The sequence below is a fragment of the Pseudopodoces humilis genome, chromosome 29, assembly GCF_049639895.1.
Source record: "Pseudopodoces humilis isolate 2021_Gansu_Grassland_sample_001 chromosome 29, ASM4963989v1, whole genome shotgun sequence".
NCBI lineage: Eukaryota > Metazoa > Chordata > Aves > Passeriformes > Paridae > Pseudopodoces > Pseudopodoces humilis.
The window spans coordinates 3311206-3334488 of record NC_142228.1 but is presented as its reverse complement, the minus strand read 5'-3'; the positions used below and the strand labels follow the sequence as shown (position 1 = coordinate 3334488).

The 23283-nt window shown below is 39.6% G+C and overlaps 1 protein-coding gene across 2 annotated transcripts; it reads left to right on the top strand.

The window, feature by feature from the left end:
* Positions 1 to 189: 189 nt before the first annotated feature.
* Positions 190 to 23027, top strand: MPP3 (MAGUK p55 scaffold protein 3). Of its 2 annotated transcripts, none has more exons than XM_014260198.2 (19): positions 190 to 266; positions 3070 to 3174; positions 4401 to 4519; positions 4998 to 5075; positions 7064 to 7144; positions 7677 to 7817; positions 8743 to 8824; positions 9643 to 9728; positions 11165 to 11239; positions 12198 to 12394; positions 13998 to 14062; positions 15223 to 15243; positions 16974 to 17015; positions 17468 to 17632; positions 18327 to 18407; positions 18706 to 18799; positions 19535 to 19643; positions 20477 to 20596; positions 21524 to 23027. In XM_014260198.2, the coding sequence occupies exons 2-19, from the start codon at positions 3150 to 3152 to the stop codon at positions 21701 to 21703; spliced, it is 1761 nt and encodes a 586-aa protein (XP_014115673.2). In that variant the 5' UTR covers positions 190 to 266; positions 3070 to 3149; the 3' UTR covers positions 21704 to 23027. The 2 variants fall into 2 exon arrangements, with proteins under 2 accessions (XP_014115673.2, XP_087924047.1); XM_088067921.1 differs by having other exon boundaries at positions 21521 to 23027.
* Positions 23028 to 23283: the final 256 nt, after the last annotated feature.

The following is a 23283-nucleotide window of genomic DNA, read 5'->3' as shown; positions in this document are numbered from 1 at the left end:
AGCTCTGGGGCGAATCCCCGGAGCGGAGCTGGCAGGCGCTGACCGTGACGGGGCGCTGACACCCCGATCGCTGCGAACCGCCGCCCCGGGACGATCCAGCCGCCCCGCAGGCCACGGCAGCTCGGAGGAGGGAGGCAGCGAGGGAGGCGTGCGTGGAGCGGCTCTGAGGGCGCATGAGCGAGGTGCGCAGCAGGCTGCGGGCAGCTCCGCGCCCGGCCGGGGCAGCGTCCAGCGCCGCAGGAGCCCAGCCCGGGCCGCTCCCGCAGGTAACGGCGGCGGGGGCAGAGCCGGGCCCGGGGCGCGGCGCGGGGCTGCACAGCCGGGCGGGCGGGCGGCGCCATTTTGCGGCGCATCGGGCCGGGCTCCGGTGCCGCCTTGGAGGCGTGAGGGAGGCCGCGGGTCTGCTGGGCGTGCTTGGGGCGCGGTCCGGGGTTAGCGCCCGAGGCCGTCCCTGGGGGTTTTGGGCCCGGAGGCTGCTCGGGAAGCAGGTCGGGCAGGGCTGTCTCGCTGCTGGCGTGCGGGAGCTCGGGGCCGGAGATGCCTCGCTCCATAGGCGGTGGAGCCGTGAGGAGGTGTGGGCCCGCAGGTATCGCCTCCGGCAGACTCGGCGGGAGCCGGGCTCGGTGGAGCTCGCATAAAGCTCTCTCGGAGCGGGACAGCCCTTGGCGGGGTTTGCTCTGGCCGCGGGGTGTCAGGAGGGTCCCTGCATGGCCCGGGGGGTGCCCGCCGAGCCCCCGAGCGCTGGGCCGGGAGCTGCCCCCTGACCTGGGCGCTCGGAGCAAGAGCCCGGCCCCGCGGTGCCCAGCAGGGAACGATGTGTGGTTTTATCCATGCTTCGGTCAGCCAGCAGAGTCGTGGCTTTTTCCGTGCTAGGTACGCTACCCTGCGAAAGAGCTTCACTCCGGTTTAGATAGGAGGAGAAAGGCTGTGTGGCCATCAGCAATCACCTATGGCCCCATTAGCATCCTGAAGTGTCTTCTGACCTAATTGCTAGGGCGATGTGAAATGGTAAACAGCAGCTGCTTTCTGAAAGCAGCTACAGCTTTGAATGAAACAATCTGCATTACAGAAGCTTTATGTTGTAAACATGTGAATCACGATAGGTTTGTTCTGCAAATTAATGGGGATGTGTCATATTACGCTTCTGTTTCATCTCCTGCTTTGACCCCATGGCGAGCATAAGTTCAGTTTGTTTAGCCCTTTCCGAGTATTAACAGACTTTTTTCTAGGTAAGAAAGGTGCTTCAGGCATTCAATCTGGGGAGCAGCTGGGCAAGGATATGTTTGAAAAATGAATTAAGGTTTAGATAGATATTTTTAAAGAGGAAAAGTGTATTTGAGCCTATTGGTACTATAATGATGAGAGAACAGATTCATGGTTTTGAGACCCATCTTACAGAATATCACATGCTGGGGTTGATTTTAATACCTCTGAGAGCCAGCCCTAGGTATGGAATGCTTTTCATTCTTTGGAGTGTTCATTCCAGGCAGTTCTGTGTAACAGGATTTTTACAGAGCATGGAAGATGCCTCTAGGGGAAACCTCCATTTTGATTGCTGTGCCTAACTCGACTAATTCTGCTGCTCCTGAGTTGGCTGTCAGGTTTTTAAGATGCTGAAATGTGTGTTTTCAAGAGTCCTGTGTGGGCTGTTTTTTTCACTAAGAATCTGGAAAACAACTTGGCTTTTCGTGGGGTTTGGTGCTAAATAGGTTTGACTGTAGGAAACACACATTGATGCAAAGATGAAGCATGCAATTAAAGTTCTATTTCTTAATAATTTGAGAAGATACAAATATGTGTCAAATGAAATGCCTTAGTCAAGGAACCAAAGCAGTTGAATGAATGGCCCATAAATTTCTTTTGGCATGAAGTGTGTGTTTGTGAGTGAAATGTTTATTTCTTCTAAGCAAAAGGTAATAGGAGTGTCTAAATGAAGGTATGGTATATATAATGCACTGGTGTACAATCCATGGATTAGAGTGACATTTCAACACCCAGTTTATTTACTTAGAGAACTCCAGTTATGTTTTGATGCCCAGATGGATTAATTAAATATTTAATTAATTGTAGTGGTAGAAAATACAGGGTGTAAAACACAGGTGACTGTTGAGCTTAATATTTCACTATGTTGTAGAGAAACTCAGGAATCTAGAAAATTCTCAGTAAGTAAATGCTAGTTTGCCATGCAATACTATGGTATTTTCAGGCATCTAATCTCAAGAAAATTTGATTTGGAAGACTATCAAACGTGTTTCAGTCAAAATATCAGAGACTTATCTACAAATAGAAACACAAAGAGCATCTTTTTTTGTGTTCAACAAGGAGTTGGAGTATGTGTGCTGTTAAGGAAGTTTATTTTTATGCAGGTATTAGTCTAATGAATTTTATAAGCATGAACAAGATTGTAAGTGCCCTGAAGCACAATGTTTCATCTTGGACTGACAATTATACACATAGATTCAGTTTTGCTTTTTTTTAAATTAAAAAAAAAAAATTACTCTGGAGTAATTTGCTCTCAGTGATGAGAGAAATCTGTAAGAGAAATATCTAAAGCAATTTCTGAGCAGTGGGAGTAGCTTTATTTTTTATAACATGCTTAGTACCTGTGACCAAGGTTGGTAGAGTGACAGTCCTGCCAGCTTTAAGGAGCTGCATGTAACTGTGGCATGGTCTTCATCAGAACCCCAGGGACCTGGACATTTCTTTGAGATGTGCTTTTAGGAAGCCCCAGCACATCTTGTGATGTTTCATCTTCCTTCATGCTCTCTTTCTGCATGTGAAGTTTTCCAGTGCTTTTAAACATCCCTTCTCTTCTGTTTTTTCAGACAGTTATCCAGACCTGTTAAAACTACCTCTCTTGACAGATATTCTCTTTAGCCTCAGCTTTATCCAAGATACAATATGGTTATTACATAACCTAATATTCTTCATTTTGTTACTCGCATAGCAGAATAACTGCAGAATTCTGCTTGATTCAGGTTAAGCTGAAAACTTGAAAAATTGCTATTTTTACATGCCTGACATTTTTCTTGCATGCTTGAGCTTAGGTATTATGTTTGTTTATTTCAGGACTACCTCTGAATCACAGTCCAGAAAGAAGAAACAATTCAGTTGGTTTTAGTTGAACTTTTGTCTCTAAGAACAAAGCCATGCCAGTGCTTTCGGAGGACTCAGGTAACTCAAATACATGCTTTCAACAGAGCAGTGACTGAAATCTTATCATAGGTGTTTCACACATAAAATTAATTCAAATTGGAGTAAAATGTAATAGAATTAAGATCACTCAACTGGAGTTTTTTAGCAATTACCTACAAGAAGGAAGGTGGAGTGTAAAAGGTGAACATGAATAAAGTTTGTGAGGAAAGTTTCCTAAGAATCCTAGAGCACCTGAATCTATTTTGATAGACCTGAATCTATTCTGATAGGCTCCTGTAGGCAAAGTTGGACCTCTCAATATTAAAGATCAGCCCATATAGATTTGCTGCTTGCTGTGTCATTTCTTAATATTTTCTGAACAGGGGTTGGTAAGGTTTGTTAATACCCTCCCTTTTAACTTAAAATAAATGACTTTGTTCAAGGCTGCTTTGCCAGCTTCCCCAGTATGCTGCCCAGGGGAAAGTCAGAGATATTAAATGATACTTAGGGTTAAAGTAGGAGTGAGTTTGAGCCTTCTGGATCAAAATCCACTCTAAGGTTCATGGAGAGAATAGCCACAGGAATAGATTTAAAAACCCCTCCCCCCCCCCCTTTTTTTTTTCTTTTTTATTTTCATATTTTGTTTTGGTCTTGTCTTCCCAGATATTGTTCACTAGGAGAAATCTGGTATTTTTCTGGCCCTGTGTACTGCAAGATTTGGATATTGGTGATTTAAACACTTTTTAGAAAACTAGCCACAGGCCTTGATTCCACCACAATGGAAATCTACACCTGTCCTTTCTTCCTCTGGTCAGACCTGGCTTCTTACAGGTGCCTCAGAAGCAGAAGGGGCAGGACAACATTTGTAAGCAAAGTTACTGGGGAAGTAAAGCTGCTACCTGTGCAACAAAGAAGATTGTTCAGTCATTTTGAGAGCTTGCTGTGGCACTAAAAATTCAATTTGTAAGAAGGAAACAGTGTAATAAACATGAAGTGGGAAACATGAAAGATTTTTTTTTAAAAAAATATATATTGCTTTGTTAGCTTTTGCCTTAATATGCTCCTGTGTTTGCCACTTATGAAGGGAGTGCTGCAAAGTTTATAAATAAACACAAGATAAACACAAGATCAACACGAGTCTCTGCAAACTTGGTGATCACCAGTGTGGTGCCCAAGTAACTGTAGTGGCTGTTAAGTCTGCAGTAGATGGTCCTTTGAGAAATGCTGTGTGCAATATTTTTGTTCTGTCCTGAATCTAAATTTAGGATTGCATGAAACTTTGGCCCTTTTGACATCTCAGCTAAGACCTGATTCAAATCATAAAGAGGAAATGGGATTCCTTAGGGACGTCTTCAGTGAAAGGAGTCTCAGCTACCTCATGAAGGTAAAAGTTCATATTTATTTATGTACATTCTCCTTACAATTTACTTTTTCTCTGTTCCCTTGATTTATCAACCATTTGCTTTGCCAAACTTTTTTAAAGAATTCTGTACCAACCAAAGCATATGTACGTTTAAGAACAAACAATAATTTTGGACAATTAGCATATTTTGTTCAGAAATATTTTTTTCTACTCTTCTTGCTAAAATGAAGATACAGTAGCCTTGTAGCTAAAAAGTAGTATGAAATACCTTCATTTTTTCCATTATGCTCCTAAAGTCTTTACAGATTTTCTGACTGTCTGAAACTACAATGAGCAAAAAGAAAACTAAAAGACTCATAAACAAAACAAAAATAACCCTAAGAGAGAATATTTTTCTCAGATAAATTACGTGCCTTAAATAGAAAAGTATTTCAATGTAGGTATATTTAGAAAGTTTTGTGTCTCTCTGTAGAAATATCCCTGAATTATCTTTTTTCAGATTCACGAAAAACTGCGTCATTATGAAAGACAGAGTCCAACTCCTGTTTTACATAGTGCAGCAGGATTAGTTGAAGATGTGAGTAAAAATTTCTTGTCTTGTGATTTTCCTATTATTTAAGCCTGCTTTTCTAACAAATCAAAGCTTTGCAATTGTGCTATATGTGAACATATAGAACATATAGATACTTCTTATCTTCCCCAACTATCTTTGTAATCTGTTGGCTGTGATTAATCAAGGAAATGAGAGCTCAAAAATACCAAGTCATTGAATGTCTAGTGAAGATGGACACATTCAGGTAGAAGGAAAGGATATTATTGATGACCTTCCTAAGGAAGAGGCTGCAAAAAGCATTCAGACCTGTCTTGGCAATAGGCTATCCCAGCTGAGCATTCAGTCTTGTATTCAGACTTAAAAGCATTACAACCCAGGCAGCATTGCTGTTGACACAAAGTGGTTTGGGTCAGAGGGACCTTGAAAAGTGATCTGAGGCAGGCTCACTTTTCCCTAGATCAGATTGCTCACAGCCCTCTTTATCCTGATTTTGAGCATTCCCAATGGTGGGGCATCCCAAACTTCTCTTGGCAGCTTTGTTTCCAGCAGCTGTTTCCAGCATTTCATCATGCAGATGTTCTAGCATCACACCACCTTCTTCATAAAAAAAATTATTCCTTATATCCTATCTAAATCTGCTTTTTTTCAATTTAAAACTGCTGGCCCATGTCCTGTCACTACAGGCCTTGTTAAAGAGCTTTTCTCTGTCTTGTAAGCCTCCTTTATGTGCTGAACGACAGCAGTAAAATCTCCCCCAAGCCCTCTCTTTTCCAAGCTGAACAATCCCAACTGCTTCATCCTTTCCTAGGAGAGGTGTTCAGTCCTCTGAACATTTTCATGATCCGCCTGTGGATGCACTAGAACAGGTCTGGGGCCTCTGGAGCTGCCCACTGTGCTCTCGGTGATGGGGTCACCTCCCCTGACCTGCTGGCCCTGCTTCTCTTCATGAGGTCTGGGATACAGTTGACTTTTGACTGCAAGCACACGTTGCCATCATGTATCTGATGTTTCATCTACCAGGATCCTCAGGTCTTTCTCCTGAGAGCTGCTCTCAATCAGTTCATGCCCCAGTCTGTTCACAGAGCAGAGTTGTGTCTTAGATTTGTGTCTGACACGATGCCATGTGTCTGTGAAGTGAAATTTACTCTGCATTTGCTGGCTCTTTACATGCACCTACCATAGTGTAGGAAGGGGCAGAGGAAGGTTTGGGAGCTGGAATATCTCCCTTTTCCAAGTCAGGAGACCCCAGTGTCTCACCTTAACGTGCAGCGCATCCCCTCTCCCTGTTCCCACATGCAGTGTACCACCTCCACAAAAGTTTCAGCATTGCTACCTGTCAAGTCATATAAAATTTCCATCTTCAGAATAGCAGAGAAGCTTTTTATAGAACTATATGACTTGCCTGTTTAGAACTCTTAACAGGTAAGGAAATCTCTTTTGCCTTATCCCATTTTCCCTTCCTTCTCTCTCCCCTGCTTTCTCTCTACTTCCACCCACTCAGCCCAGTGCAGAAGTGCCTCCATTATTTCTCTAATCTTTTGTTTAAAATGCTGAGACTCCAGGGCATACTTTGGTATCCAGGTTTTGCAGGGGAACAAGGGAAGTTATGTTGCACGTTCCACAAAGGTAATACTAGATGATTGCAGAAAGGTTTAAAGTCTTTTATCAAACAGTACAAGCACAAGAGTCTTGTTTCAGGTATCATTTGCCTATTCTATATAGAATTTAAAATTTCAGAACTTGCTCCTGAAATTATATTGATGGAATAACTCTTAAAATGTATGTTTAGGGACTATGATTCCTAATGTTGTCTTTTGTGCTATCTGATAAAAATAGCTGAAGAAACTTTGGTTTCTTTCAGGCTTTATGCTCTATGGACTGAGATCAGTTTTGATTTGTGTACACTACTTTCTTGGATGATAGATGTTAGCAAACACTCAACAGAAATGTAAATACGTGATCTTGTTTGGTGGACTCCTTTAATTTTGAGGTTGTAAATTTTTATTTTAAAGGTAATAGAAGAGTTGCAGACAGCACCAGTGAATAATGAAGAAAAAGAGCTGCTTCAGCTTCTGTCAACACCACATCTCAGGGTAAAAACCACATTGGGGACCTTAATGAGACGCCTTTGCAGAATTGTAATAGAACATTTTGTAACAGAAAAGTTACATAGAAGCCTCCTTAGGAGAAAGGAAAAGCCTCCTGCAAACTTCAGTTCCAAAGGGATTTCCTGCACAGACCTTAGGAAGTGAAGGAAATTGAAAAGAGACAGCTTTCCTGCATAGTGCACCATGCTGTCTTCCATTCCTCCCTTCCTTACTGTTTTCTGAGGGACCAGAAAAGGAGACTTGCTTTTCATAGTCCCCTTAAGTTTTTTTTGGCTGAGCTTTGTTCTTGCCTGTATTTATTTTAAATATGGCCATATACCAGTATGAATTTTATGTATATGTATATATACCAGTATGTAGTTTATATGATGGGTAAGGTGATTGCTAAATCTTTTTTGGAGGATTTGTGGTGAGGGCAGAAAGGAGGAGGTTTCATTTTTCTATAATACTGGAATCATGAGAATGGGAATTGTAGTACTACTCCATTACATTACTGTCTTTTATTTCCTTTATGCAGGCAATGCTTGTAGTACATGACACTGTAGCACAGAAGAACTTTGACCCAGCTCTTCCACCTCTACCTGATAATTTTGATGATGATGATTTTGATGAGGAATCAGTGAAAATTGTTCGGCTAGTGAAAAATAAAGAACCCCTGGTACATATTAGATCACCCATCTCTACTCATAAAACTTTATAGTGCAAGAGTGTTATTGTGAGTATGGAGGAAATACTTGAAGATATCATCAAGTAGGCTTCAGAAACTTGGAGTGTTCTGAAGCTTGTAAAGTAACATAAAAAATAATTTGGTAATTGATAAATGCACCTTCACAATTTTGCATTTAGGTGCTTTATGGGCATGGTTTACAATCCCAGTTAGCACAGGAAAACTGAAGAAACTGTATGTTGAAGCAGTTGTACTGATTATATGTATTAATTCTTTTCATACATTCAATGACTTAATGTATTCACTTGCATGAAGTCAGTGATGTATGGTAAGAATATGTCTGATACCTGTATGTAAGCATTATATTGTCAAGGTCCTAATTTTATACAAATGGAAATGGAAGAACAGATTTCCTAAGGAAAAACAGTTGTATTGGGAAAGAAATCTGCTTTTTGTGTATCACTGTAGTAGAAGGGAGCAGTGACTGAATTCCTGATTAAAGCTGTGTATTGCCAGCAGAGGTAGGAAGAGGAAAAAAAATCTAATTACTTGGCTTTTGTTGTTTTTACATATAAAAATGCTGACTGTTTTGTATAAAGATTCAGAAGAGAAGGAGAAAGAATTTGTTACAATAAGCTCTTTTGCACGCTTGAGTGACTTTGATGACCACAATAATGCAGGAAGTGTAAGCACTTAGAAAAGTCAGCAGCAAGGAAGGTGGGTGCACCTTCCCATAATCACTTGGCATGGGCAAAACTTCATTAATGGTGAAAATCATAAAGGAAAAAGAGGAAATCCGTAGAACAAATTAATTCCAGTTTAAAAGACATAATAGCATAAACATTATTTCACTGGTTGCTGAATTCAGGGCAAATTTCTTACATTTTTTTGGGGTGGGGGGTATGTTTTATTTCAGGGAGCTACCATCAGAAGAGATGAACATACAGGAGCTGTGATTGTAGCAAGGATCATGAGAGGTGGTGCAGCTGATCGCAGTGGTATGATTGCAGTAGTACATTTCTGAAGTTGCATTTGTAAACCTCTGAAGTTTCCTAAGCATGCTCTTAGCATTTCTGTATTTCATCAGTGATCTGTTAATCTAGTTACATATGTTTTTTATTAAAATGACCATTAGGAAAAAATGAAATCAGAGATGGAAGAAGTATGTTTGAGCTTTGGAGGAAAGCAAAGAATGTTTTTTACCTTTAATCTAATAGCTTGGTTTATTCAGTGTATCATGTGTTGTTTTCTGTTTGGTTTACTGAGAAATTATTTAATGTCAGTTAACAGTAGCTATATATATGACAAGTACAGCATTTCTTATTGAACTGAATAAATAAGCATAAATCTTGTAGAACTTCTTCATGGCTTGTTAAAAAAAAAAAAAAATTAGTCTAGCATTCTTTCTGTGAGTGTGAAGTATTGATCTGTCAGTTGACAGACATGTCATTCCTGCCCTTACAGTCAGCAGCATGTCTCCTGACTTCATAAGATTTGGTCATACTCATGAAACTATTCCAGTTTTGCATACTTAATACTGATCCAAATAGTGATTTTCCAGAGTACCTTGCCACAAGTTGCCAGTCTGCATGCTGCTCTCCTTTGAGACTGCACTGCATGGGAAAAAAGTGCCATAAGGAATAAAGGCAGGAGGCTGTGAGGCACATTTCCAACAAAGGCACTTGGCTTTGGTACTAAATCCATCAGTCTGGATGAGGGAGGAGAGGAAGTACCTGCTAATGACTTAGGCTGGACATCAGTGGAGAAGTGCTTTCCAGTCTCTAGACCTATTTTAATTTACTTACCATCTTTCCAGGTCTTGTCCATGTTGGAGATGAACTAAGAGAAGTCAATGGTATTACTGTGCTTCACAAACGACCAGAAGAAATAAGTCAGATTTTGGTCTGCACTGATTTTCATTTCAAGATCTTTTCTGTTTGGTGATCTAGTAATTACAGTAGATGATGAAATTTAACCATGAGTTTAAAATATAGATGCAATCCCTGCTTGTCTTTGCATTAAGAGTTTTTCTTCTCCCAGTGGATTAGTCTTCTCCTTTTGACTTCAGAAACTTCTGCGAACTGGATTGGTACCAAGTAAGATACAAATACAAAGTTAACATGTTGCTCTGTCAAGAACTTCCCTTTAATGCTTTGTTTATGACAAGCAAACTGCAAATTATAAATACATTCCTAGAAGATGATTCATAATGTGGTATGTTAGGAAGCTGAAGAGAGTCTTGTCCATGTGTTCAGTAGAGCTGTCAGTCTGTTCTTTACCAGCAGCTTCCTGGTGACATGAGCAACTCCTTGCTTCAAGCTTCTCTAACATGAATATCCACAAATCTTGGTAGAAAGTGTTGTGGCTTTTAAGCTTCTTTATCTCTGACTTCCCTCTTGTGGCATGGTTCCCCCTTGTCTTGGTGTGGAGTTAGGGACACAGGAAGGAGACTGCCATCAATTCCATCACCTAATTTCAGTTTAGATCAAATAATCCCAAGTAATGCCAATGACTGCTTTTAACTTGGGGGGGCCAAGGGCATCAAAACCAGTTTGAAATAGTAAAGTGTAAATTTTATCTGTGGGGATATTGAGATGCTATTTATCTGTCCTGTGTAATTTCTAATTACATATGTCCCATGTGAGCTAATGCTTGAAGTGTAACACTTTCCTTTTTGTGGTTTATTTCTTGAAGAAAAGCTACAAATGTTTGTCTGTGTTTGCTTTTTCATCTGTGCAGAATTGCAGGCTTCTCTACAACACAGTTCATCTCATGCAAAATAAGGCATCTAAAACATATGATAAACCCATTCTAGATTTCTGAAGGACCTAGAAGTGCTTTTTAGTTTACTGTAACTAATAATTGTAATTTTCTAGCAAAGATTTCTAGAGTGAAAGTAGGTGTTTATTTTGTAGATGCTTACATTTCACTAACAAGTTAGCCACTCTATGGAGTGGAGTAATCATTTTTCAGTGCAGCACTTTAAAATCATTGGTCTGCAAAAATTTAAGTCAGTGTTGTACTAAAGCCACAGAAGTATTCAATGTCCTGTGAACTGTAGCATAGGAATTAATGCAATTGCTAAAAGCAAACATAGGAATTTTAATGCAGGTCTTAATATGTTTTAGCCAAGTAGCTGCTGTGGATGTCTCCATGGGCAAAACACTGTTGTAGAGTCATGGAACATCCTGATATTCTCTGTAATGCAGTTAAATAGTGGATTAGCTTGGCCTATTAGAGTTCTGAGAAGGAGACAGCTACTAGCTCCTTAACTTGAATAGTCTGCATTGTATCCTTGTCCTGCTTTCAAAGTAAAAAAACATTTTTGTTTTTCTCAGGCTCAGTCTCGAGGGTCAATAACATTAAAGATAATTCCAGCCATCAAAGAAGAAGATCGTCTGAAAGACAGCAAGGTATGCAGCTGAAACAGAGGCACATCTTTACATCCCTGTAAATGCAGCATTCCTGCTGCTCCAGTGGAAGTGCCAGACACATAATTGAGCTACAAAGAGGAGAGTGCTTTCTTGTGCAGTACCCTTCTCTTCAGCAGAATTACTTGCATGACTCTTCTGCTCTGCATCTTGGCACATGTTCTTTTATAACATTTCTGAAATCCTGCCTCTTCTTTTTTCATTTGTGTAATTAAATTTAGTGTTCTGCTGTCTCCTCTCACCATGGCAGCTGCAATCTGTCCATTATCTCTGGGCATTTTGCCACTCACTTGAGTGAAAATGGACCTCTCTACAAACAGAGCTGCATTCACCATGTGATGCATCAGCCCACTTCATCTGCTCTACCTGATCAGCAGTAACTTAATGCTCGACTGGTCCCTCATAGGATTCCTCTGGCAGTCTCTGCTTCCCTGCTTTTGCTTGCTGAACTTTTCCTTGAAGCTCACAAATCACTTTCTGAAGTGGTTCTGCTGTTATGTGTTAAATAGTGTTAATATACAAATCCAAAGTTGAATAGTAGATCTTGATGCATTCAAGGAACATTTTAAGGACAGTCTTTACAACTAGGCAACTTTGCCATAAATCCATTTTTATTGTTCTCTTGCTCCCCTAATTTTTTTTTCAACCATTTCTGTGTTGTATTTTGTACTTAATGTAGATTGTGATCTGTGTTTCTTGGAACTTTGGTCTTTTGAGTCTCATGTTCCACAATGATGATATATAATTACTGGGTATGTGCTGGGAAGTTAATTTAGTTTTCTGCATAAGCTGCTAGATGTCTGTATTTTGAAAGTGCTTGAAGGAGGGATAAAGTATATGTATAGTTAGCAGTGTTAGCACTGGGGGAAGCCTTTCAAGGGCAGATATTTGAAATTCCAGATAGGACAAGAAGAAATGACATGTTAACTTTCTTTTAAAGGTGTTTATGAGGGCACTTTTCTGCTATAACCCCAAAGAAGACAGAGCCATTCCTTGCCAGGAGGCTGGGCTGCCGTTCAAAAGACGACACGTGCTGGAAGTTGTAAGTCAAGATGATCCCACGTGGTGGCAAGCCAAGCGTGTTGGGGATACCAACCTCAGAGCAGGCTTGATCCCCTCAAAACAGTTTCAAGAAAGGTTTGTCAGCAAAGATTACAGATATTGTTTGTCTTCCACATGTATGTAGTGTCACTATATTGATATATTGATTTTGTGCTGGGGTTTTTCCACAGAAAATAAAGGGCATGGTCATGCCAGGGTAAATACAGCTGCTCAGGGGAAAGTGCTAAAAAGCTTCACCTTCTCCAATGATATAATAAACTTTTTAGCTTGATTTGGGTATTTTGTCATTGTCTTAAAGCTTTGTAACACAAGGACAGACACACTTGCTAAACAAACACGTATGAAATGAAATGCAGAATATCAGTCTCTTAACCATCTTGGCTTGTGGAGACAGTGTGTTTCACAGCCTTGTACTTCCACAGATTTACTGTAATTATTTTGAATTTATGCACATAATACCTGATCTTTCTTTTGGCTCCTAAGAGAGTATTTACCTCGGACTGAGATACCTTCTAGAGCTTGAAGATTCTGTGTTTTCACAGCAAGATATGTGTAGCTTCTAAAGCAAAATATCCCTCAGTTACTGTCTTTATAGTACAGAAGTCCTATATTTGAGAAGGAACCTGTTTTAAGCTACTGGTCTCACTTTGTGATTCTTACTGCAAATCACTATAAATGTCTTCTTTGGATTGTAGGTGTTACAGAGGGGGTACCTAACAGTTGAACAGGGCTGATGCTGTTGCTGGCCTGCATGATTTCCATAAGGTTTCTAATTGAGGTCTTGGCTCCACTGCATGAAAGCTCCTTTGAAACATTAGGCAAATTCTGCCTCAACAGCTGTTTCCTTCTTCCTGGTCATGCATATATGTCAAAAAATGCTGCTGCAGTGCTGCACTGCAGTCTTTTCCATTTTTGAGACGTTGTAAACATGTAAAAAGATGTACATGTAAACATGTGAAAAGTAGGAATATAGAAATTGTTTCAGTGTCTTTCCCCTGAGTGACTGTGTAAATGCCTGAGCAGCATCTTATGTCTGTTATAAATATTGTAAAAAAAAAACCACTTGGAAAGAAATTGTGGCTTCAATTGCCAACAGCAAGGAGTTTCTTGAGTGTTTGATTTTTGTGCTGGATTGTTGGGGTGGTTTTGGTGTTGGGTTTTTGGTGGGAGGTGTTGAGCAAATAGGAATTGTGATCTGGTTTGTGATTTTAACACTTAAGAAAATTTCACATGATACTCTGTTCTTACATTACCACACAAGCTGGGTGGCTTGGTTTGTTTACTAGTAAATAACAGAAAACTTCAAACTGATCTGGAAGAAGGTGGGTGATTTCTATGTGTGCATAGCTGCAGTGACTGCTTTGGACAAAGGTTAACTGGTTTTCTTAATGTTGCAAAGAGAGATCATGTGGGCAAAAGGGAAATAGAAAAAAAAAATGGATTGATAACCTATTGATTTCTGTGCTCTGGTATATGAAAGCATAAAATGTTTTAGAATCTTCATTCCCTTACCAGTAACAATCTAAGTCATACTTTTAAATAGTTGAATCAGACATTTCAAATATTTTAAGAAAAAGTACGATTTCATTCTTTATTTTCTATTCTATGTGTATAACATGCTATAAATTCTCTATAATTTTGAGTTTACATATCTAAAATACAGTTATTTCCTATTCAGGCGACTGACTTACAGGAGAACAGCAGGCACTCTGCAGAATGCCAGAACTCTGAAGAAACCATTATGTAAGTCTGTTCTGTTCTTTCAGTGATGTTTTAATTGATACTAAGGTCTCAGTATTTTTCTGTTATTCCAATAATGATGTGTTTGAGTGTATTTCACCACTGATTGATATTTAGAATAAAATCTGCCATTGGTTGATATGCATGGACACAAGCTGCCACGGCGGAGGATTTGGGTTTGAGCTTTATCCAGTGTTGCTAGTGCTTGTTGTTTTAAAAAATCATAGTTGTCCCTCTCTTCCTGCTCTCAAGAACATGAGGCCTTTCATATTCTGATGCCTTAAAATTTGCTAGTGTTCACACTTTTTCTGTGGTTTGGAACTTGAAAGCTGCAAAAATAACCCAATGCATACTTCTCAAAATTCTTATATGAGTGCATGAAGCTACTCTAAACTCATGAAAATAAAGTGTAGCTTTAAGGAGAATAAAAATCACTGGAGCTGGAAATACAATCTGTATTTCAGGCTTAATGTTAGAGAGCTGGTATTAAGTAGACTTGAGAGTGATTGTTGTTTACAGCTCTGAAGTCTCTGTCACTGAATTATTCACAACATCTGCTTGTGAGGGAATTGTTAGTAAGTGCTGGAAAACTGAAGATGTTGTGATTACCCCAAAATGTGTTTCTGTTGCTCTTGGGTGCTTCAGCACAGGCACTATTGGTGTGGGGGGAAGCCTGTGACTGTGTGCAGCCAGGATTGTGCCACCCTCATGTAGACAAGGATTATGGAAATGGTCCCTTTTGAGTATTAGAGGTGAATTTCTGCCTTTGGTGCATGATGAGATACAGATATTCTCGAGCTACAAGGAGGGAGGATGCTCAATCAAGTAATAAAATAGCATTACTGATTTAAATGAAGCTTTTCCAAATTAGTTTCCATTACATTCAAATTAGGAGATATGTAATAAGGAGTGCTGCTTAAGCTTTATCTCAGATGTTTTCAAAACAATTAAGCTGATAACTGGTTTTAATAACTACATTTCAGCCCAGAATTCTTTCATCAGTTGATAAGGAGGGTATTGTATTGCAGTACTTCATTTAAGATAGAAAAGCCTGTTAAGCAAATTAAATCAAAAGAACCTTCCTTTCCATTTGCTCTAATTTTGCTCAATTATTTGTCCATCTGTTAATATCATCCCAACTCTGCCTTTCATGCTAACTATAGATGATCAGTCTTCTGACAAAGGTAGGTGCTCTCCTAACTCACTTTCTGTCTGAATATGAACAGCCAATGTATTTTCTAAAATACTGCTATGATTCCAAAGGGAACAATAGATATATTGTTCCTGGGAGTTTTTCTTTGTGAATTATTATTTAAATCAATATAATTCAGATTGATGACTTAAGTAATGGTAACTTCCAAATTTGCTTCCAATTCAAGAGAAAAGATTTATCTTCTGAGATGTGTTTACATGTTCTGTAGGTTTCTGAGTGAGGTTCAAAGACTTGCAAGTTAAATGCAGTCTTTGTATCTGGTATGTTTAAAAAATAAGAAATATTGGGGTTTAACATTTTAGGGCACCCATGTCAGTCCTAAGTGATTTGTCTTCATTGTTCATTTGGACTGTTTTCTGTATTATTTTCATTATGAGCAACTCTCTTGGGCTTATGCAGCTTATATCATGTACAAGCTGCCTTTCCAAATATCAGATATTCCCTGTTGAATTCCATATGCTGTGATTTTATTTTTTTTTTCACATTACAGTTGCTTGTTGATATTCATATTCCAAGTATTAATATTCCATCAACTTTGATGAAAGTACTAATCATATTCTGTAATTAGAGTATAGCAGTCATGGCCAGCTGTCAAAGCACGAGTCTGAAAGAGCCTGCCTTGAACAGCAGAAATAAACAAACAGAACAGCTCTGATCTTAGCTGTGGATTGATGTTTCTATTTTTTCAAAATGTAGGCAGAATGTTTTGGGAGTACACATTGACATTGCATGATTACACACCTGCATGCAACTATTCATTAAAAACAAAGCCCTCTCTTGACTGGCACCTTTGGTGAAAGGTATAAATGCTATATATTTTTGCTTATGATTGGGTTTATCCCATACACCACCACCTCAAAATGAGTAGAGTTCTGTAAATATTGCAAGGGCACAGGTGCCTAAATGTTAACAAACTAGGCATCCCTCTTTCAGGAAGTATGAGAACTCAGTATTTGTCTTAGGATTGCAGTGTATTTTTTTGCAGATAAGTATCATGGTTTTATTATGCACACTTTTATGGGCCTTGGGGGTGGTTCTAATTTGAAGAGGGACAGGTTGGGGTTTTTAATATCTTATTTTACATACATGCATATGACCAAAGAAATGAAATTGGCAAATCTAAACCAGTACAGCATCAGATCTTTATTTTTTTAATAAAGAATTAACAAGCAATGATAATTTACCTTGGTCAAAATGAAGGGGGTTAGAGTTCATCTTTATCATTTCTGATCCCCCTTTTTCAAGCCCACATGATAATGAAATATCAGAAGAGGCAACTTCCTTGCATAATCATACTCATTTATAAAGGTCTTCATTTAAAAAAGAGCTCTCTGTTTGTGGAGACTTCTTTTTTACTTAAGCCTGAGTATCATACTTTTACCAGCAGCACTAATCAAATGTCATGAATGCTGAAAAGCATCAACTCTGGGCACTGTAAATACCAAGATATAAAATCCTCTAGTTCAATATCAAAGTCAAGGATTTTTTCAAATATAAACCACTAGCCAAGGGAAGTATTTTTTTTGGTATCAGCAATGATTATGTTAAAAATGGATGTGCAAACAATGCAGGATATAAAATTTCTTTCCTTGCCAATGAGCCAGACTTGTATCACACACATTGTCTAAGATATTTCCTTCCTCCCTTTCACTCTCCTTTCCCTGTGCCCTACCCCCCACTTCCTTGCTTTTTAATTTACAGAGGACTGTGACTGTGAAGGATATTTCAATGGACACTACATAGGTGAGTAACCAAAACACTCCACCTCTTCCCTAGCACACCCACCACAAAAAACCCAGATCCAAAATGAAAACAAAACAACCCCACTATAAACCCCCCCAAAAAACCCACCTCCACATTAAAAAATTAACGCTGGACTATTTAAATTAATTCCCCATACATTCATAAACTGTAATCATAAACAGATTCTCTTTGAAGAGGCATAATCTGACTTTGGCATAACCAATATTTGGCAGTTAAAGTTGTGTGAGAGGGATTTTAGTATAGATGGGGTGTTAGGTTTCCTGTCCCATATGCAAATGTTTCTCCTATAATCTGAGTACATACATGCTGATTTGATTATAAACAAAATTTGTGGGAATAAGTCACATTTGAGGACAATAACTTGTAGCTGAACAAGCTGGAACATCTGGATAAGTGGGGACATGTCAATGTATCTTCTGTTTTCTGCACAGCTGGTTTACGCAGGAGCTTCAGGTTAAGTCGTAAAGAGAAGGAAAACAATGCAAATGAAGGCAAGCAAGCAGAGCAGGCAGATGGAGCAGAGTTCCTGACATATGAAGAAGTCACAAAATATCAGCAGCAGCCTGGTGAGCAGCAGAGGCTGGTGGTTTTGATTGGTAAGATACCCAGTTGGTTCAAAATTTTTCACATTTCTCCCTGTTCCCTTACCCTGCACTTCCAGAGGCTTTTTTTAGGTGTTTGGTTCAGGGGTTTTTGTGGTTCTAGAGTTTTCTTAAAAAAATATTTTTCTGGTTTTTGTCAGAACTCACTCTTGTATTTTAAATTACATTAAAAAACAAAAAAGGAAAAAAAACAAAACAAGGAATCAAACTCACCAAATCCTTCTAAAAATAATGATGCAGGACTATTTCTGATTTTTCTGATTCACTTTCCTTTGGTTTTCACTCCAGTGTTTACTTAGGCTGTCAGAACTGTTGATGAAGAGGCAGATGCTAGAATTATCTAACAAGATTTTGCATGCAATTTTAATTCTAATTATCAGCCTTGTGCTAAGCCAGTTTCTCAGGATGCCCTAAAATTCAAAGGTATCTCCTAGAACCGACTGCTAAGATCACAGATTTTCTGATTCAATGTCTGCCAGGCGATTGTCCAGCAGTTGTTCAAATAATTAAATTTGTTCCTGACGATGTTCTTCAAAGCAGAATATGGCAGAGCAAGTCATGAGTTCTCTCATGAAGAGGTTTCTTCAAGCACACTCCTGAATCATATTATTTATGTGAAACTGTTATATTTATTTTCTGCTGTGTTTCATTTCACACAGAAATCTATCAGTCAGTTTTATTTTATTAGGTTGTTTGGGGGCCAAGTTAAGTGAGCTGAAGCAAAAAGTTGTGTCAGAGAACCCCCAGGAGTATGGTGTTGCAGTTCCACGTGAGTAAAATTTACTGACTTGTGTTTGTTGCATCTTTATTCCATAAATGTTGTCTAATGAATATCATTCCACCTGCACTAATGATAATTTGTGTTCTGACTATTGATTATATGCATATTTTGAAGGACTTCAATTTTTTTTTCTCATTGTAATATGCTGTGTTTATATTTTGTTCATTTGAATTTGCCACTGTGTAACTTTCTTGTTTGAGGTTGTGAAAATGTGACTGGAACTAAGTAGAGAAAACATTTGCAAAGGCTGATACATCTCCCATGTCTTGCTTCCCTTCTCTTCTAGATACAACAAGGTCAAGGAAAAGTCATGAGAGAGAGGGAGTAGAATACAATTTTGTTTCTAAGCAATCCTTTGAGACAGATGTGCAGCAAAACAAGTGAGTTAATTTTAAAATACTGGTATAATTTACTATTTAAAAATATTGCTTGTTCAGTTTTACATCACATGAATACCAAAATCAGGTGACAAATTGGACAAGGTATATTAGGAGGATTCAGCTTTCTAAGTAAAAACCTCTTTATTGAGTCTGGACTCGTGGAGCAAACTCAAACATTTAGCTGGAAGCAATTAAGGAATAACATTAATTTGAGGATCCTGAGTTAGAATTGAAACCTCCATAAGTCTTAAAATTGGTGAAAGTGATAGATACTTAGTTGGGCCTGCTAACTCTCAGTTTAATATGATGGGTAAAAAGTTTTATTCCCCAATCTCCTTGAAAGTGTGTGGTAGAGTGAGCCTGTGGTTATACCAGACTTTCTGTGAGCTCAAGCATGTTTCCTCAAAGTTCAGATTTTTACTAGTCTCCCAAAAGATGGGAGAATTTCAGTCCATTTCCTTGCCAGCTTTGTTCTATTTTCTGTAAAAAATATCCTTTCTCCTTCCCCTTTTTGTCAGTAGTGCTGATGAGCTATTAGTGATACATGAAGAATTGCTACTAAGCAAGGAAAAAAAACGTGGAAAAAATGAAATTCCTACCCACACACCCCTGGTTTTCTGCCCCTCTCCTCCCTCTTTGACTGCTGTGACTTCATGAAACTGCTATCAACTGTTCTAAGTTAAATATTCTTCATATTTTTTGTAGCTGGTATTTAAAAATGTTTTGACTTTTTAGATTTGTGGAACACGGAGAATACAAAGAAAACTTGTACGGTACAAGTCTGGAAGCAATCCGGTCTGTGATGGCAAAAAAGAAGGTTTGTTTGGTGGATGTGGTACCTGAAGTAAGTTCTGCAGCTTATTTTAAAGAATGCAAATATGATTTACTGCTGCCTGAGCAGAATAGGGCTCTTGGGGAAGCAGTGCAGTGGTTACAGTTCCTACATGTCCAGCTGGGACAGCCTGGATGTCTCTTCAGGAGTCCTCACTGTGGGACTTTCCCTTGCTGTAGGACTGATGTGCGTGCCTGGCCCAGCCTGCTCAGGTCCTAGAGAGAATACTTGGAAAATCGTTGCTTTTTTCATTCTAGTTCTGATTTTAAAAATGCTGGCCATAGCACACCCACAGCCACCCAAGGCTCTCATTTGTAGGATCTCAAAGATACAGTACCAGTTTTTGGGTGCAGATACAGAATAACATCATCAATCACCCCAGGACAGGAGCATTGTTAGCAGTGCCAATAGACCTGCTTTTCATACCTTCATGCCTTGAGTTAATATTTGAAGTTTTGATCCAGATTTTGTAACTGGGCTAGGAAAAGGCTTGTGGTACTACCTCAGATGAATTCTAAGTTTAAAATTTGCAGTGTTTGGCTGCTTAGGTGAAGCAAACCATAACTTGTCCATGAAGTCAGGTTTTTTTATACTTTACTCAGTATTTTTTGTCCCTTGGAATCAGTGCTTTTCAGGCCTTGCTCCATGCACTCTGCTGTGCCAGCCAGGACACTGGCAGGAGCCTTTGTTTGAAGAGCAAAAGATGTCTGAGGTCACATGTGTAGGACACAGGACTTCACAGCACAGTGTGTCAGCCTGTACTAGTGAAACTACTGAAACCAGTTTGGGTCTGTCATTGACATGTAGCAAAAAGAAATCTGGTAACAAAAATCTTCTGTTCACAGGCAGTAAAGCATTTGAGGACTCCTGAGTTTAAGCCTTATGTTATCTTTGTGAAGCCTCTCATTTCAGAAAAGAAAAAACATGTAAAATCTCACATGTCAGAAGAAATCTCATCCCCCCTTGTAAGTATTCCAGCTTCTAATCTCTTCTTTTTAGACATGAAAGGAGTATTTGGGCTAGCATTTCTAGTAAATGAAGGATCTCCTCTTTTATAGCAAGAGTTAAAGTGGGGCAATAAGTAGGTCCTGTAGCCTTTCAGATGGAACTTCAGAATGGATTTTTTTATTCCTTGTATACTCAAGTCTTAAAGTCACATGAAGCCAAGTGCCAGTCTTCCATATGGATCTGGGTACCTCATCAAGGCTGCAGCCAGGAGAAGCAGCTGCTGCTGAGCTCAGATAAACCAGCAATCATTTTACATTTCTGATGAGCAGCCCCATCAGATGGTGATGGCAGCTATTTCTTATATCCCCAAAGTGACACCCACACCAGTGTCAGCCAGCATTTCAGTGGTGTGCACACAAAACCCAGTGTGTGGATGTCTGATGAGGATCAAACCTGGATCAGCTGCAGACTGCTGATGTGTAAATCTGAACTGAGTACATAAATGTCATTGCTTTGGGTAACCTGAACTCTAAATGTATGTTACAGAACTTAGGTCACTTGGTAAGTTTTTGTGTAAGCCCTCAAAAATACTGAACTCGGGACAGTGTATGCAACATTCCTTTTCAGCTTTTGAGGAGTGTGCTTCCCATATCTTGGGTTAGGCAGCAACTTTAACTACATAAAATGAACTATAACCATTTTATGTCCCTTCTGTAACATATTTTCCCCCCTTCCCTGAGGCCTCTTGCATTTTTTGGAACAGCTGCCAGTAGCATAATGCTCTGTGATCTCAGTTTTAATATCTTCAATACCTTTTCCTAATGGTAGCAGCTTTTGTTACATGTTCTCAGAGTGATGACTCATTGTGCTAAGATACTTTAAAATGCTAGTAACCAGAAGGACATGCTGTAAATTTCACACCAACATGTTGTGTTGATCAGCAGGATGAAGAACAGCAAGAAATTATTAATTCAGCAGCATTCATTGAAGAGCACTATGGCCATTTAATTGACACTGTACTGGTGAAAGAAGATCTCCAGAGTGCTTGTAACGAGCTGAAAACTGTTTTAGATAAACTAAACAAGGATTCATTTTGGGTGCCAGTCAGCTGGGTTAGGTCATAGCTTGTTACCATGTTTAAGGGAAAGACTGTATAAAAATGCTTTGTAAATACATGAATTAGAAAAGGGAAGTACATTGAATTTGCTTCAGAACTGCTGGTGTTACCTAGAAGGCAATAAATAAAGACTGTATGAGGAAAGACTAAACAAAGTCACAAGCTGACACTGCCTTTCTGAGTCAGAATTTTGAACAGCAGCTGTCATTTAGAAGTCAATACTCAGGCTCAATAAGCCAGTCCAGTCTTCTACTGATCTTTAGACTGGAAATAGTGCATTTTGTTAGAGTGATGTTTCACAGAGGCTCCCACACACCCAAAGCATTTTGTGCTGGGACACTGACAAGATGGAAGGTTTGACCTTTGGCCACAATTCTAGCCACAAATTTTGTGACTGGAGTTAAAACCTCAGAGTACCTGTTGGGAACAAGTTCCTTCAGCTGGGTGGGAAGTGTTCTTTGGAGAGTGGTAACACCATGCCAGCTACTCAGAAGTTCAGCTGGCTGGCTGGCCAGCAAAACATGCTGCCCTTCACACAGAACCATTAATTGCAAATCCTTCCCAGTTCGGCACTAAGAACTAGGTCAGCTGTTGAAGGGTTTTTTTAATGTCCATCACCTTTCCCAGTACTCCAAGTTGTCTTGCACAGGTCACAGGTGTGAGTCTGCTCATCCACAGCTTATGCCCACTTTCCCAGTCACAAAAACAACCTGTGAGTGTACCTGTATGACTGGCCAGCTCATAAAACAGAGATTTTTATAGTGTATGTGAAAACAACTGCATATGGTTCTAAAATAGGACAGTTTAGAAGCTTTGTTTCTGCAAACATCTTTGCCTGTGCTAGCTGGTGGGGACACAGCCTTGACACCAATGGAACAGCTCCAAAAAGGGCACTAAAAGGAGGAGCTGCAGCTCAAAATCATCATCCTTCCAGCATTTATGGCTTCTGTTCCAAATCTGGTAAAGATTTGCAGAGCATCTAATTGGCCTGAAGAAGAAAACTGTTAGAGGACCTTGTATATATTTGAGGAGACTTGAATATACAATATTTTTGAGTGGGTCTTAGGAAGATGCAGAGCTGATTCTGGAAGTAGCTGTGCTTTATACTTGGGGGATTTAAGGGGAGAGCATTGTACAGGTGCATGTTAGCTGTAACTAGAGTTCCTGTTTTCACTTGCCTGCTGAGGTCTGATGTTTCCTGTGTATTGTGCCCTTTAAACAAGACCTTTGCTGTACCAGTCTTGTTCCTCATATCTAACAGTATAATGTTATTCCTGTTCCACTACATTTAGCAGAACTAAAAGTTGCATATTAAAAGCACATTTCTTACATACCAGTGTCACTGAATCTACATTATGTCAAGCCTAAAACGCTGTGTAGAAGAGTCACCCCCATCCATCTTCTCCACCCCCATCCATCCTCTCCAAATGGCAAATTTCATGTATGGTCCTGCCCAGGGGAATTGAGGTTCTGCTCCCAGTGCTACAAAAACAAGAACTGTTCCCAGTCAGGTCCCTGCACTTGTCAGTGCTGCAGCCTGGTGGCACAAGGACTCCTCCACCTGCAGTGGGCTGTCAGCTCTGCAAC